This window comes from Hippopotamus amphibius, chromosome 3 (genome assembly GCF_030028045.1).
Source record: "Hippopotamus amphibius kiboko isolate mHipAmp2 chromosome 3, mHipAmp2.hap2, whole genome shotgun sequence".
Lineage (NCBI taxonomy): Eukaryota > Metazoa > Chordata > Mammalia > Artiodactyla > Hippopotamidae > Hippopotamus > Hippopotamus amphibius.
The window spans coordinates 110,435,544-110,452,114 of record NC_080188.1 but is presented as its reverse complement, the minus strand read 5'-3'; the positions used below and the strand labels follow the sequence as shown (position 1 = coordinate 110,452,114).

Below are 16,571 nucleotides of genomic sequence, written 5' to 3'. Positions count from 1 at the left end.
TCCCCAATTCCCTCCCTCCCGCCACTCCTTCCTGTCCTCCCTATCCTGGCCCTCTAAGTCATCACCTATCATCAAGTTGATCCCCCTTTGTTATGCAACAACTTCCCACTAGCTATCTATTTTACATTTGGTAGTGTATATATGTCAATGCTACACTTTCACTTTGTCCCAGCTTTCCCTTTCCCCTCCCCAACCCCGAACCCCAAGTCCTCAAGTCTGTTCTCTACATCTGCGTCTTTATTCTTGCCCTGTCACTGGGTTCATCAGTATCATTTTTTTAGATTCCAAATATATAAGTTAACATACGGTATTTGTTTATCTCTTTCTGGCTTACTTCGCTCTGTGTGACAGTCTCTAGTCTATCCACCTCACTACATATAGCTCAATTTCATTCCTTTTAATGGCTGAGTAATATTATATTTTAAATATCCCTTTGGTACTGATTGTTTTGTAGTCAATACATCATAGGAGAGAAATAACATATTAAAGACATGCAATTTTCAGCAGATTGTTTATCTTGCATTATAAACAGAATTTTAGACAAAAGTATCTCATTGTCTCTAAAATATTTTCTCTTATAATCTCAAATAATTTATTTGTTGTTCATAGAATATATCACATATCAAGAACTCTCAATCACTATCCAAACCTCTTTCCAACCCAATGTACTTTATTAAAATGTATTAAAATATGTCTGTCATACAAAGTGAAGTAAATCAGAAAGAGAAAAACAAATACTATATGCTAATGCATTTATATGGAATCTAGAATAATGGCACTGATGAACCTAGTGGCCTGGCAGGAATAGAGATGCAGACATAGAGGATGGACTTAAGGACACAAGGGGAGGAGGGGAAGCTGGGACATAGTGAGAAAGTAGCACTGACATATATACACTACCAAATGTAAAATAGATAGCTAGTGGGAAGCTGCTGCAGAGCTCAGGGAGATCAGCTTGATGCTTTGTGAAGATCTAAAGGGGTGGGATAGGGAGGTTGGGAGGGAGGCTCAGTAAGGAGAGAATATGGGAATATATGTATAAATACAGCTGATTCACTTTGTTGTACAGCAGAAACTAACACAATACTGTAAAGCAATTATATTCCAATAAAGGTGAAAAACATAAATACAAAATAAAAAAAATTAAGCCCATTCATATTATGTAAATTAGCTTCACTAATCAACCTTTACATATATGTGTATTCCTTTTTTTTTCCTTTACCTTTTCCTTTCAGAATTTTGATTTAATAATCTTTACAGATGGTCAGAAAACAGGGTTTTATGTTTTTGTCTTTGTTTTATATGCATTTTTTTAAATGATAAAGATGGAAGAGAGTTTAAGAAAACAACTGGGTTTGAAGTGAGTCAGACATGAGTTCAGATCTGCATCCTACCATTTACTTGTAAGATCTGTTATCTTACCCGACTAACTCCTCATCAGGGACTAAATTCTGGTGCTGAAAGAAAGGATGGCATCATTCAGGGCATCAAGTCATAAGATGGAGTCTGCAGTGTAAACAGCTTTGGCAAGAAAGAGCTCTCTGCAGGAGGCCCCCTCGTCTTGTTACTAATCTTAAACCAGACACCCCCATGCTCTACTCATCTCTGGCCCTCCCACACATTTCATATCTTTTCATCCCATGATACCTTGTCTAATGTGTTGGTTCTTTCCATAGATCAAAAAAGTAGAAAGCAATAAAGTTATTCTTTTCTACTTCACCAAAAATCTGTCTCCAAGATTTGATTCAGCACCAGTGCGCAGGGGCCGAGTTTTCTGCATCAGTTTTGGGGGGATACTGAGTCCACCATCTCCCCAGATTGCTGGCATTTTGATTAAAGGCAACTTTTCTTCCTACCAACATTTGCCTCCCTCTTTCCAGTATTGACTTTTTTGTAAATTAATTTTTATTGGAGTATAGTTCCTTTACAATGTTGTGTTAGTTTTGGCTGTACAGCAAGGTGAATCGGTTATACCTGTACACATATCCACTTTTTTTTTTTTTTTTCATTTCCTTCCCAGTTAGGTCACTGCAGAGCACTGAGTAGAGTTTCATGTGCTATAGAGTAGATTCTCATTAGTTATCTACTTTATGCATAGTACTGTATATATGTCAATCCCAATCTCCCAAGTCATCCCACCACCACCCCTTCTCCCTGTGGTAACCATAAATTTGTTTTCTGCATCTGTGACTCGATTTCTGCTTTGCCACTAAGTTCATCTGCACCATGTCTCCAGTATTGACTTTTGAGGGGTTAGCAGCCGGACCTGTGTTGAGTAACAGGAGAATCCATCTTCATCCACTTTAGAGGCAGCTCACCCAGTCGTTCAGATTCTAGTTGCACATTTCAGCCTCAGGTCATATCTGGGGCTCTCTGCCCAGCACTCTCAGGACTTGTTTTTCCTGACCCTGCCTTCCCTCCTGCTAGAGCTGAGCAGAGATTTCTTCACAGTGGCACACACGGATCACACCATTCCCAATCCTGGCCAGATGCCTGAAACCACCCTACAGAGCTAATTCCCTGATCCAACTTTGCCATGAAATAAGTTTAGATAATTAGTCCCAGAGTACCTTGTTTTATGTTATTCTGTGCACCATGACTGAAATGGCACACTTGGCAGCAAAGAAAATAATATCTGTCTTTTGTTATGAACTCGTGCACTTAGGACACCATTTCCTGCTATTTAGGGCAAAGCATTTGATTCTCATCGGTCTCAGGCTGTCCTTCTGTTTTTCCCCACTGAAAGCCCACATTTGCCAAGCCCTTCCTCACCACTGGTGTGAATAGACAAAACCTTTTCTGTAGTGTTAGTTTCCACTGAAGAGAGTGGAACTGAGGTCTGATTTTGTAAACCAGTGTACATTTTACTACTCTGGAGTAAAATGTACATGGAGGCACACTGACTGCTCCTCAAATTTCTCTGAAAAGCAATCACATAAAAGTTTTCTTTGTATTTCTTTAAGTGGCTTTACTTTACCTATATAATCTAGACACTCCCTTCCTTGAAAATTATAGGGGTTCATATGTATTTCTCATTCTCTTACCAACAGCATCTCAATTTTCTGGTGGGGACTCAGTCTTTTGTGTTGTTGGTGGGTCCCTGTTCTTCATATCCAATGGCATTTGGTGAAGTGTTCATGGCCAGTCACCAAGAGACCCAGTGATTGGCTTCTGAGTGGGCAGTAGTGAGGTAGTGACTTAACTGTGGATTTTGCTGGAATTTTTGGAAAAGAAGAATTTCTTTCTGCTGTGATTAATACTCTGGACAGATAGAAGCTCAAAAACAGCTCATAGCTCTCTTTGTGAAAAAAAAAAATACATATATATTTTTCCAGATATGTATGTATGTATATATATATATATGTATTTCTTGATTAGGCAAATCTCTCTAAATCTTATTTGAAGCTTTAAATCATGCCATGGTTGAAATCTCTGTTCAATTCCTTTTTTTCCTCTACTGTCTCTGATTCACTGTCCTATACTTGACAAAATTTTTACTGTGGAGTTCAATTTATCCCCCTTTTCTCTGTTTTGTGCCCAGAACAGTGTTTGACACACATTGGTAGAGTAAATGTTTTTATTAAATTAAGACTCTCAGACCAATTCTAGCCTTGAGTGACCAAAATTCCACTTGAATATGATGCACAGATGGCACATATCTGAGTCATTAACTTTAGTCATAACTAACTTTCCACCTACATGTTGGCTTAAAGATCTTCTTATTCTCAATGCCTTTATAGATACTTTTTTGTGTCCTTCCAGTTTATCCCAATGTCCTAGGACATAGAACATTCTGTTAGTTTTTTGATAAATTGTTTTGAGCAGGTTAAATCAAATCAGATAGCAAGTATCATAATCCAGTTTTATGTATAATAATCTACCATTTTGAGAGCCACAATAGATTTTTTCTTGAGATGTTCTTAAGAATTAGAAAAAAATTACATCATTTCCTTTTGTGTTTAATCAACTCCTCAGTAGAACTGTAATTGCTCAGGTAAATTTTCCCACTGGGATTTGGATGTCAGAGTGTGTGTTCCTGGGATCTGATGTGAGATCGGAAATCTCAAAAGCCTCAAAGCAACATATAAAAGGTCTTGCATTATCCTAAGAAACTACAGCCTTCCCAAGGGAGGCAAAAATTTCTTCTATGAGCACAGAAGGCCGGCCCAAATAGATTATAAAAAAAAAATATTGCAATGGGTCAATTTCTTTATTTTTAATTGTCAAAATTGACTTTTCCAGTGAAAAATGAACTGATGCTGACAACAGTGCAGTAAAGAGGTGAATGAAAAAGATAGAGATCTGGTAAGTGTTCTTACCTTAATCCCAGGATATTAGAGCTTGATGGGATTTTAAGTGCTTATCTTCCATAGTCACTTATTTTACAAATAGAAACTCATGTTTTGAGAATAAACATGCCTAGGGTAACAAAGATTTCAAATTCTCAAGATAAATCTAACAAAAACAACAGCTACAACAAAAACTGCACATTTAACACAAGATATTCTTAAGACAATCCTCACCATTATTGGACTCTGATTAAGAATCTAAAACTTATTAGCTACTATTTCTTTTTAAAGGATGGGTGGACTTATGTATCAATTAAGGCTGACCCAATTTGTATATAATATTATTTATCCTATCTTATGGTAATGCATTGATACCAATGGTTATCAATACACAAATAAAAGGACTGGGGTGGGGATTAGAAGGTTGACTTTAAGGGAGTAGAAAAAAAGTTTTAAAAAGTAGTGATGTGACCTGAGTCCAAGCTTGGTCTGCTCGCCACATGACAAGCCAATAAATCAGAGATAAGATTTTGAAACAAGGAATACAACTTTATTTGGAAAGCCAGCAGACCAAGAAGATGACAGACTAGTGTCTCTGAAAAACCATCTTCTTGGGGTCTGGATGCCAGTCGCTTTTATTGCACAGAGAAGGGAAGGAGATGAGGAAGTAAAGTTAGAAGGCTGTAAGTTTTTCAGATATCACCTGGATGACCAGCCTTGGGGAGGGGATGTGTTAATTTCTTCTTTCTTGCAGCCATCCACAGGCGGACAGGGTCCAGATGTTTTCCTGAGCAAAGGCACTTTGGTTTAACATTCAGGTAGAGGGGCAGGGTTCCCTGAGGCAGGCCATTATGTATAGACAGTATCCTTTTAGTGAACAAAAGCAGTGGGAAGCAAAGGTTAAAGTAAAAGAAACAGATCCAACATGTAGCTTTATTTGGCTCTTCCCTGTTACAGTGACTGGTGTTCAATATACAGAAAATACTGGAGGAATATGTGATCTTGCTGAACTTTTCCAGAAACCTCCATTTTCATGCTCACCTGCTGATTACATAGAAGAATAGGATTTGGCTCCTCACTGGACTCTCAGTTTTTTGTTTCCTGTAATCTTTTCCCCTTCCATTGTGCTATTTGGTTTTCATATTTCTTTTTCGAATTTTTCAATTTTCTTTCAGTCAGCATGCAACATCTGTGAGAAATTATTACAAGTAAATATTCTCCACATAAATTGATTTCTTCATCTCCTTTACTTCTGTGAACAGAAATAAAGGGTTGGTAGGAAAACAACTTCAGCAAAGAAGTGGTTGTTTCCCATGGCTGAGGCCACAAGCTTATTTAAACATTGTCCCTAAAGATGATCCTTTCTTTGGTGCCTACTTTTTTTTTTTTTTTTTTTTTTCTATTTTAGTATATATGCTGTTGAAGTGAACACTGGTGCCTGCTTTTTAATAGTCATTGTTTATTATTACCAAAGAGAGAATAGCCTAGCAAAGATCTAACTGTATCTTTTTCTTGCCTTCAGAGCAGCGGCCATTGTTCCACTCCTTGATAAATAGACCCTTGTATCTCACAGTTGTAGACAGAAACAGATGGGTTGCCACTCAGTGAGACTTGGCATTTTCTAAGGAGGAAGCCATATGTATTTCAGGAAAGGAGAACTGCAAAGAAGCAACTAGTAGCTCTATGATGCTTCCTTTCTTCAATTAACCCTTTTTTAGAGCAAAGGGAATCCTGGTTGATAACAAGATAATAAGTATCAACGTCTAATGAAGTTCAAATTTGTCTCAACAGCTTCATAATAATCACTAACATTTACTGAATATTTGCTGTGTGAAAAACACTCCAAAATATCAATACCTTCCATGTATTAGCTTATTTAATCCTTATTACCCTGTAGACAAGTGTTGTTATAATATTCAATTTACATATTAGAAAATGAAACCATAGAGCTAATAAAATTTTGCTAAAGTCATACATATATCAAGTGGAAGAGCCAGGTTTCAAACTCAGGCACTCTGGTTCCACCATCCATGCTTTCACCCACCACAGCATACTGTCTCTGTTACTGTGTAAAAAAAAGGAAATTTTCCTATTTGAGCACATATTCAACATGAAAATTTAAGTTGGTTTTAAACTAATATCCCTACAGCAAATTTAGCACATTGAGTTTTGGGAAAATGATGATATATTTATTGCAATTTTCTAAGTTCCACCATCTCTGAAACATTTTATTTCTGGGAAGGTAGTGTTTAGTGAAGAGTGCCCAGTGATACTGAATGGCCAGACTCTGGCCCTGGCTCTTTGACTGCAAAGCTACACAATCCTGGGCTGTCGATTGGGCTGAAATCATCAGTTTCTTTTCAATAAATCTGAGAGACGAGCAGCATATTTTAAAGAGCTGTGAGAATAAAATTAGATGTGAAGTTACTATGAAAATTACAAGATGAAAGATATTAATGCCAGTTATGCACATTTACCCAGAATTTACCTAAATTTGCTAGAAACAAAACAAATGTAGAAAAAACACACATTGAGTAATCCAGAATCCACAGTCATTATAGTACCCATAGTTCATTTCCTGTACCCAGAGAACAGCTTCACAGATAGTTGTGTTATGCTTATTAATTCTAAATGTGTACAAAGCTTCAATAAAAACATTTAATTTTATTAAAAACCTGGAATGAATTAAGGAAAGGACAGGAGGTTAAGATTTTGGTAATGTCATTAGATCAAGTTCTGAGATAGCGTATATGATATTAAAAGGAAATATATTCAAATCTGAAGTTATTTAAATGCTGAGCTTATAGGGACTGTGTGTACCATAATTTTTTAAAGAAAATTGTGCGTATACATATATAATACATACATACATAAATGACATAATTACAGTTTTTATAACCACATAAAGTTTGTAAAATATTTTACTTATTTAATTCATCAAGATGTTATAAATGGTACAAAAGATAATTCAAAGAACCACAATATAATAAATATGGAATTCACAAATAAACTGACAATTAGATCCCTAAGTGGATTTTTCCAATGCAGGGAGGCAAATCAATTGTCTCTACACTGGAAAAAAATGTATTCAGCTATGGACAATATCACTCATATTGCTCAGGGTTATTTACAACTTACAGAGCTATGAACTAGAGCAACGGCAAGGAAATGCAGAGATAACTCAGAGAGGTGGGCAGGTGAGCATTTCTTAACATCTTTTGAAGTTTTTCATTACAGAGGCTTGGAAACACTCCTGGATACTATTATTGTATTGCCTGGATGAATTTAACACATGTCCAATTATGAGGATTTCTTTAGTTGTATTCCTTAGGTTGAATGCAAGTTTCAAAAAATAAAATAAAAATAAAAGATGTCCTAAATGCTATGTTGCCAGCTTTAGAACTGTGAATCAACGAGATACTGAAGATATGTAACTGTAGAAGCAAATGCATTCAACACATAATTTGGTGAGAAAGGCACTGTCATTCTCATACTATAGATGATGAAACTGAAACTCAGTGATTACTTGGCCTATTTAAGGTTTGGGAGCTGCTAAGTGGCAGAGCTAGGGTTCAGTTACTCATATAACTAATTCTAAATCTTTCCTCTTTCTATTTTATAGGTAGAATACAAGCAATTCTAAGAAGTTCCTTTGTTGCTCAGATGCAAAGCCACATCTCAAGGTGAGAAATAAAGAAACACTGCTCCTCTACCTATACAAGGCTTCAACTGGAACAGCAATATTTTATTTGTTGTGGAAATAAAAACAGCACAAAGGGGAACAGAGGCTAGTTACTCAGAGTTTGCTATGCAGCAATGTGGTTAACCAAGATCACTTGACATTGGTGAAAGATGAGAGATGGATGAACGTAAGAGGTTCAGAGTTTAGAGTTCACCCACTGGTTTGATGGTGTGCCATTTAAGGTGAAAAACAATAGTTTTAATAAATAGAAGTGGTAAGTTATCATTTCAATTAAAAAATTGAAAACAGAAGCATTATACTACACTTACTGTACATATGCCTAGCTATTAGCAGGATGCCGTAGTGGATTTAGAATTACTATTCTAATTATTTTAACCATTTTCTTTCTTATGTTTTTGTTCCTGTTGAGGTTATTATCAACATTGCCATCATTACTCTGTCACAGCTGCAGACATCCAGGAGCATTGCAGAGCATGGAGGCGGACAACAGCACTGTGAAGATGCAGTTCTTTCTCTTGGGATTCAGTGACCGTCCAGAACTTCTGTTTGTTGTGTTTTTGTCCATTTACTCTGTTACGCTAATGGGGAATCTTGGGATGATCTTATTGATCACAACCAGTCCTCCCTTGCACACCCCTATGTACTTTTTTCTCCGCATCTTGTCTTTCATAGATGCCTGCTACTCTTCCGTCATTGCTCCCAAGTTACTTGTGGACTTGGTTTCCGATAAGAAAACAATTTCTTATAATGGCTGTGCTGCACAGCTGTACTTTTTCTGCTGTTTGGTTGACACAGAATCTTTCCTCTTGGCAGTCATGGCTTATGACAGGTACATAGCCATCTGCAACCCACTGCTTTACACTGTTATTATGTCCAAGAGGATTTGCTGCCAGCTTGCAATTGGAGCATTTATGGGGGGCACCATGAGCTCAATCATTCACACCACTAATACATTTCATCTGTCTTTCTGCTCTAAAGAAATTAATCACTTCTTTTGTGATATCTCTCCACTCTTATCTCTGTCCTGCACTGATACTTACATCCATGACATTGTTCTGGTGGTCTTTGCTAGTCTGGTGGAAGCTCTCTGCCTTCTAACAGTGCTTCTCTCTTATGTCTACATCATAGCAGCTATTCTTAAAATAGGTTCTGCCGAGGGAAGAAGAAAAGGATTCTCCACCTGTGCTTCCCATCTGACCGTGGTCTCTATCTATCATGGTACCCTGATCTTCATTTATTTGCGTCCCAGTACTGGCCATTCACTGGATATTGACAAAGTGACCTCTGTGTTCTATACATTGATTATACCTATGTTGAACCCCCTAATTTATAGTCTAAGGAACAAAGATGTAAAAAATGCCTTTAGGAAAATGATTAGCAGGAAATTGCCTTCTTAAAAAGGATGAAACTGAGCCTTAAAACCTTTCCACACTGTTTCTTGACTTTTGGGTCTAACTGCTGGAAAAGTCAGTTTAATATGGATGTTTCCCAATTCTATAGGCAATGAAGCCTCAACCACAAAATAGGGCCAGACCCTAACATTAGAGGCAGGCCATGTTACATATTATATTACCTCTAATTCTTCATCATTTTAACATTGAATTTTTTTCACACTCATTCATTGTTGGTGGAAGCCTAAATTACTATCATTTATGGAAGATAACTTGCTAATATTTGAATGGAATATAATTCATCTGGCAATCAAAAATTCAACATGCATGTATCAATTAAACCAGTAATTCTACTTCTAGGAATTGAACCTATAAAAGTTCACCACTTTCAAAATTTTTCATTGCATCATAGCAAGTCATTGAAAATAATCTAAATGTCTACTGATAGGGGACAGGTGAAATGAAATAAATTCAAATTTTTAATATTTATCCCAGGGATAGATTTACACTTCATATAATATTGTATATTTCATATTCTTCTCCTCATCCTAAATGTTATCACACTTATTCTCAATATTGATTAAGCCACTGACATATATTGCAACCCCCCTTTTGTGAAAGAAGATAAATGTAATCCACTGAGAATTTTGTTAATTACTTTGATTTCCACGGCAATGCATGCAGATTGCAGCTCAGCTCTCTGAACTGTACTTACTCTGAAAGCCTCCCTCAGGTACTAACTCCTACATAACTTTTTTGACACTGAGGCAGGAAATAGATGGGCTCCAGGCTAGGCATTCACAACTGGCATCATGTGTACATTTCTTGGGGCAGGAAAAAGTGGGTTTCAGGCCAGACATTTACAACTAGCCTCCTGTTTGCTTTTCCTGAGACAGGAAATAGGTGGTCTCCAAGTTAGATATTTACCATCAGCCTCCTGTTTGCACACTGAAATAGAAATAAAAAGAGAAACAGGGTAAGTAGCCAGGCTTTGCCTCCTGTGGACACCTTAAGATAACAGTCATGGCAAGAACAAAGAGGGGCTAAACCCTGTTTGAGTGAAGGATCAGGAGGTCACATATTTCCCTCCTTGGAGCAAGGGAGACAATGCACATGAGCAGAAAGGCTCCTCAGAGATCAAAAGGCAGAGAATGCTGGATCATAATGTCTTGCCATTGCCCTTACCCCCTTGTGCAGAAATTCATCTTGGCTGAAGGGTGCACGCACACCTAAGGGAGGATCCTGAGACAAATTAGCCATGGGGGGGGGGGGGGGCGGGAAGCAAGACAATTGGCTAGAGAGAAGACAAAGGCCCTGAAAGATGTCCCTTTAAATGATTTAAATTTCCCAAAAGAACAACCCTTGCAACTCTCTCATTGAGTTTGCCCATGAGTCTTTCCACATGCACTCTGCTTTTCTGATAAACGCTTTACTTTTCTCTTTACCTTTTTCCTCCTTGTCAGAATTTTCTTGTCAGGAAAGGCAAGGACTGGGGATGTAGGTTCTAGCTACTGGCCTTCATGGTCTAGAGGTTAGGACTCCTGGTTTTCATCCAGGTGACCAGGGTTTGGTTCCCGGTCAAGGAACTAAGATTTTGCTTCCAGCTACTGTTCACTGCTGCTTGTGTCTGAAATCAACACCACCTACAATTACCATGGTAACTCATATTCAAAACCTCACTAGAGGTCTTCCTAGGTGGAGCAGTGGTTGAGAGTCTGCCTGCCAATGCAGGGGACAGGGGTTCGATTCCTGATCCAGGAAGATCTCACATGCCTCGGAGCAACTAAGCCTGTGAGCCACAACTATTGAGCCTGCACTTTAGAGCCCATGAGGCACAATTATTGAGACCCTGTGCTGCAACTGCTGAAGCCCATGAGCCTAGAGCCCATGCTCCACAACAAGAGAAGCCACGGCAATGAGGAGCCCGCACACCACAATGAAGAGTAGCCCCCCTCACTGCAACTAAAAGAAAGCCTGTACACAGCAAAAAAAAAGACCCAACACAGCCAATAAAATAAATAAATAAATAAATTTATAAAAAAAACTCACTAGAATCGTGTGTGTCTTTTAAGACTCTTAGCATTTTCTAATCATATAGTTATTTGTGTCTGTGATACATCCCTCTACTAGATTTATTCATTAATAATTAGTTTTTATTTTAACCCTTGACTTTTTATCACAGTATCTTCTTCAGTGTATATGAGTACAATTTTATGAAATATATATAGTTTTACTATTGATTGTAAATTTGGATTATATGCCTATAATAGGCAGAAACTATTTCTTTCTCTTGCAGTATTTTTCGTTTATTCTTCGGAGGGGTACCATATACACACATGCTTTTTGTAAGATGTTGTCAAGTATGGTGGCTTTTCAAAAAACAGCTTGCAAATATCAACTACATTAAAGCATAGCTCATAAAGTATTTCCTCAAAAATATATTCAGTCTGAAGTCCCTTGACTGGTAAGCAGTTAAAATTTCTGAGGAAGGATATTCCCTGAGAACCAGAGATGGGAACTGAAGTGGATGGATGGTGGGTTGATAGTTTGGCCAGCTGCTGAGGCATGACCAGCAGAGGAAAGTCTAAAGTAAGTGATAAACCCTAAAGTGAGTTAAATAGTGTGAGGGAGGATGAAGTAGAGAAGAAAGTCTTCTGACAATAAAAATCTATGTGGGGTTTGAAATCCAGACCTCAGTTCTACCCACTACAGTGGAAACTAACTTTACAAGAAGGGTTTTGTCCACACAGATAAGTGGTGAGGTAGGGCATGGCCAATGCCAGCTTTCAGTGGGGAAGAATGGAATGGCAGCCCAAGGGTGATGAGAACCAAATGCATTGTCCTAAATAGCAGGACATGGTTCAGGAGTGCATGTGTTTATCACAAAAGGTAGACAGTGTTTCCTTTGCAGCCTAGTATACCACTTCAGCCATGGCCCTCAGGACAGGGCTAAAGCTGAATCCTGCCTCTGTACATGGACACCAAATTAAATCTCAAAGACAGAGTTCTGAGTTAAGTAGAAAAGAATAGCTTTATTGCTTTGATAGGCAAAGGGGGCCAGATCAGACTAATGCCCTCAAAACTGTGTATCCCGACCTGGAGGGGGTAGTGAGGAGTTTTATAGTAATGGTTCAAAGAGGGCATGGTCAGCTCATGGACAGTCTTCTGATTGATTGGGGGTGATGTAAGTGGGAGTCAGCATCATCAACCTTCAGGCAACACTCATTCATTTATTCAATAAATATTTTTTTAAATTGCAACCTGAGGCCAGCACTGTAAATGGCAAAGCAAAAATAATGATGAACAAGACATTAAGGGCCATGCTTTTACTGAATATTTAGTCTAGGGAGGGATATTTCTTATTTTTTTAAATTTATTTAATACTTATTTACTTCTAAGTGTTATGATGGAACATTTATAGGGTGATACAAGTACATAAAAAGGATGCAAACAAACCTAATTTGTCACAGTAACAGTCCCATGTAGTTAAGCAAGGTTATTAAACCTACTGTTAAAAATAAATATATTGGAGATACTGGGAAATTAGTTGAATTGACATGCGTGGAAATGTAGCTCTTCCCATATCTCACTGGGGCTTCCCCAACAGCAGAGAAAACAGGTACTATGAAAAGACCCTCTCTGCAAAATAGAAAAATGACCGTATTACTACTCTTCCTTAGTTTGGACAGAAGATTAAGATCAATAATGACTGTTCTCTACGTTCAATTTAGGCACAAAAGTTGATGAGGAAATTGAAACTTCCATACTTCTAATTGCTTACTCTCCTCTATCTTGCAAAGGCTTGCTCTCCACTCTCAGTTAAACAGTAAAATGAATTACTAAGAGTGATCAGATAAGGGAAGACTGTCTTGCTCTCAGGCACCCACCCCAAGCCTTTGTTTGAGACCCTTTGCACATAGACTTGTTAAGTGACCATTAACTTCAACCTGCAACCAATATGAGAATGCCAATTGTGACCTTAGTCCTGATAGGAATGGAATGTCTGGCTCCTACAAGTTCCTGTTAGGACCCCCTACTATGTGGTTAACCCATGGCAACTCCCGCCCTCTGTAACTGCCTGTGACCTATAGTAACTTGTAGTCAATCAGTTTGTACCAATTATAGCTGTATGTTTTAACCTATATAAGGAGAAGACTCCCCTGAAACGGGGCCCCAGAGTTTTGGAGCATTAGCTCGTCTGGGTCCGCCGGCTCAATAAACCTGAGTTCTCCAACTTTCCGAGTGTTGTGCTTGGTTTCTCATGGGATCAGTTTTTTTCTGCAACAATGTAAGTAGTGGGAAACATTCAGCAGGTTGCACTAGTGAGATTACAAGAATCTATGCCAAAATACTTGAACTTCAGTTTTCAGAGTATTTAAATATAGATTCTCTCACCAAAGGTCAAGAAACAGTGTAGAAAAGTTGTCAGGCCCAGTTTCATCCTTTCTTAAGAAGGCAATTTCCTGCTAATCATTTTCCTAAAGGCATTTTTTACATCTTTGTTCCTTAGACTATAAAATAAGGGGTTCAACATAGGTATAATTAATGTATAGAACACAGAGATCACTTTGTCAATATCCAGTGAATGGCCAGTACTGGGACGCAAATAAATGAAGATCAGGGTACCATGATAGATAGAGACCACGGTCAGATGGGAAGCACAGGTGGAGAATCCTTTTCTTCTTCCCTCGGCAGAACCTATTTTAAGAATAGCTGCTATGATGTAGACATAAGAGATAAGAACTGTTGGAAGGCAGAGAGCTTCCACCAGACTAGCAAAGACCACCAGAACAATGTCATGGATGTAAGTATCAGTGCAGGACAGAGATAAGAGTGGGGATGTATCACAAAAGAAATGGTTAACTTCATTGTAGCAGAAAGTCAGGTGAAATATGTTAGCGGTGTGAATGATTGAGCTCATGGTGCCCCCCATAAATGCTCCAATTGCAAGCTGGCAGCAAATCCTCTTGGACATAATAACAGTGTAAAGCAGTGGGTTGCAGATGGCTATGTACCTGTCATAAGCCATGACTGCCAAGAGGAAAGATTCTGTGTCAACCAAACAGCAGAAAAAGTACAGCTGTGCAGCACAGCCATTATAAGAAATTGTTTTCTTATCGGAAACCAAGTCCACAAGTAACTTGGGAGCAATGACGGAAGAGTAGCAGGCATCTATGAAAGACAAGATGCGGAGAAAAAAGTACATAGGGGTGTGCAAGGGAGGACTGGTTGTGATCAATAAGATCATCCCAAGATTCCCCATTAGCGTAACAGAGTAAATGGACAAAAACACAACAAACAGAAGTTCTGGACGGTCACTGAATCCCAAGAGAAAGAACTGCATCTTCACAGTGCTGTTGTCCGCCTCCATGCTCTGCAATGCTCCTGGATGTCTGCAGCTGTGACAGAGTAATGATGGCAATGTTGATAATAACCTCAACAGGAACAAAAACATAAGAAAGAAAATGGTTAAAATAATTAGAATAGTAATTCTAAATCCACTACGGCATCCTGCTAATAGCTAGGCATATGTACAGTAAGTGTAGTATAATGCTTCTGTTTTCAATTTTTTAATTGAAATGATAACTTACCACTTCTATTTATTAAAACTATTGTTTTTCACCTTAAATGGCACACCATCAAACCAGTGGGTGAACTCTAAACTCTGAACCTCTTACGTTCATCCATCTCTCATCTTTCACCAATGTCAAGTGATCTTGGTTAACCACATTGTTGCATAGCAAACTCTGAGTAACTAGCCTCTGTTCCCCTTTGTGCTGTTTTTATTTCCACAACAAATAAAATATTGCTGTTCCAGTTGAAGCCTTGTATAGGTAGAGGAGCAGTGTTTCTTTATTTCTCACCTTGAGATGTGGCTTTGCATCTGAGCAACAAAGGAACTTCTTAGAATTGCTTGTATTCTACCTATAAAATAGAAAGAGGAAAGATTTAGAATTAGTTATATGAGTAACTGAACCCTAGCTCTGCCACTTAGCAGCTCCCAAACCTTAAATAGGCCAAGTAATCACTGAGTTTCAGTTTCATCATCTATAGTATGAGAATGACAGTGCCTTTCTCACCAAATTATGTGTTGAATGCATTTGCTTCTACAGTTACATATCTTCAGTATCTCGTTGATTCACAGTTCTAAAGCTGGCAACATAGCATTTAGGACATCTTTTATTTTTATTTTATTTTTTGAAACTTGCATTCAACCTAAGGAATACAACTAAAGAAATCCTCATAATTGGACATGTGTTAAATTCATCCAGGCAATACAATAATAGTATCCAGGAGTGTTTCCAAGCCTCTGTAATGAAAAACTTCAAAAGATGTTAAGAAATGCTCACCTGCCCACCTCTCTGAGTTATCTCTGCATTTCCTTGCCGTTGCTCTAGTTCATAGCTCTGTAAGTTGTAAATAACCCTGAGCAATATGAGTGATATTGTCCATAGCTGAATACATTTTTTTCCAGTGTAGAGACAATTGATTTGCCTCCCCGCAGTGGAAAAACCCACTTAGGGATCTAATTGTCAGTTTATTTGTGAATTCCTGATTTATAATATCATGATGCTTTGAATTTTCTTTTGTAACATTTATAACATCTTAATTAATGAATTAAGTAAAATAATTTATACCTGTATATTTTATGTGTAAAATCATAATTACATATGTATGTGTATGTTATATATATATATATACATTTTTTTAACAATTTACAATACACACGGCTCCTACAAACAGTATTTAGATAATTTCAGATGTGAATATATTTTCATTTTCATCTCACATACTCTATCTCAGAATATGATCTAACCACATTACCAAAATCTTAACCTCCTGTCCTTTCCTTAATTTGTTTCAGGTTCTTAATAAAAGTAAAGGTCTTTATTAAAATGTTGTGCATATTTAGAGTCAATAAGCATAACACAGCTATCTGTGAAGCTTTTCTCTGGGTACAGAAAATGAACTCGATACAGTAATGACTGAATTCTGGATTACTCAACATGTATTTTTCTACACTTGTTCTTTCTTAGCTAAATCAGGGTAAGTGTGCGTATGTGACATTGATACATTTCCGTCTTTTAATTTTCAAAGTACTTTCTCATCTAATTTAATTCTCACAGGTCTTTAACATATGTTGATCACCTCACAGTTGTATTGAAAAGGAACTGATGATTTCAGCCC

General features: G+C 37.7%; 2 protein-coding genes across 2 annotated transcripts; one reads left to right on the top strand and one right to left on the bottom strand.

The window, feature by feature from the left end:
* The first annotated feature begins 8,465 nt into the window (after positions 1-8,465).
* LOC130849912 (olfactory receptor 5I1-like) lies at positions 8,466-9,389 on the top strand. Its single transcript, XM_057729165.1, has one exon. It carries the CDS (start codon positions 8,466-8,468, stop codon positions 9,387-9,389), a length of 924 nt encoding a protein of 307 aa, XP_057585148.1.
* Positions 9,390-13,830: 4,441 nt separating this feature from the next.
* LOC130850233 (olfactory receptor 5I1-like) lies at positions 13,831-14,754 on the bottom strand. The gene has a single exon (XM_057729641.1). It carries the CDS (start codon positions 14,752-14,754, stop codon positions 13,831-13,833), a length of 924 nt encoding a protein of 307 aa, XP_057585624.1.
* Positions 14,755-16,571: the final 1,817 nt, after the last annotated feature.

Excerpts from the sequence above, each read along its gene's own strand:
- LOC130850233 (XM_057729641.1), bottom strand. The coding sequence starts at position 14,754 with ATGGAGGCGGACAACAGCACTGTGAAGATGCAGTTCTTTCTCTTGGGA.
- LOC130849912 (XM_057729165.1), top strand. The coding sequence starts at position 8,466 with ATGGAGGCGGACAACAGCACTGTGAAGATGCAGTTCTTTCTCTTGGGA.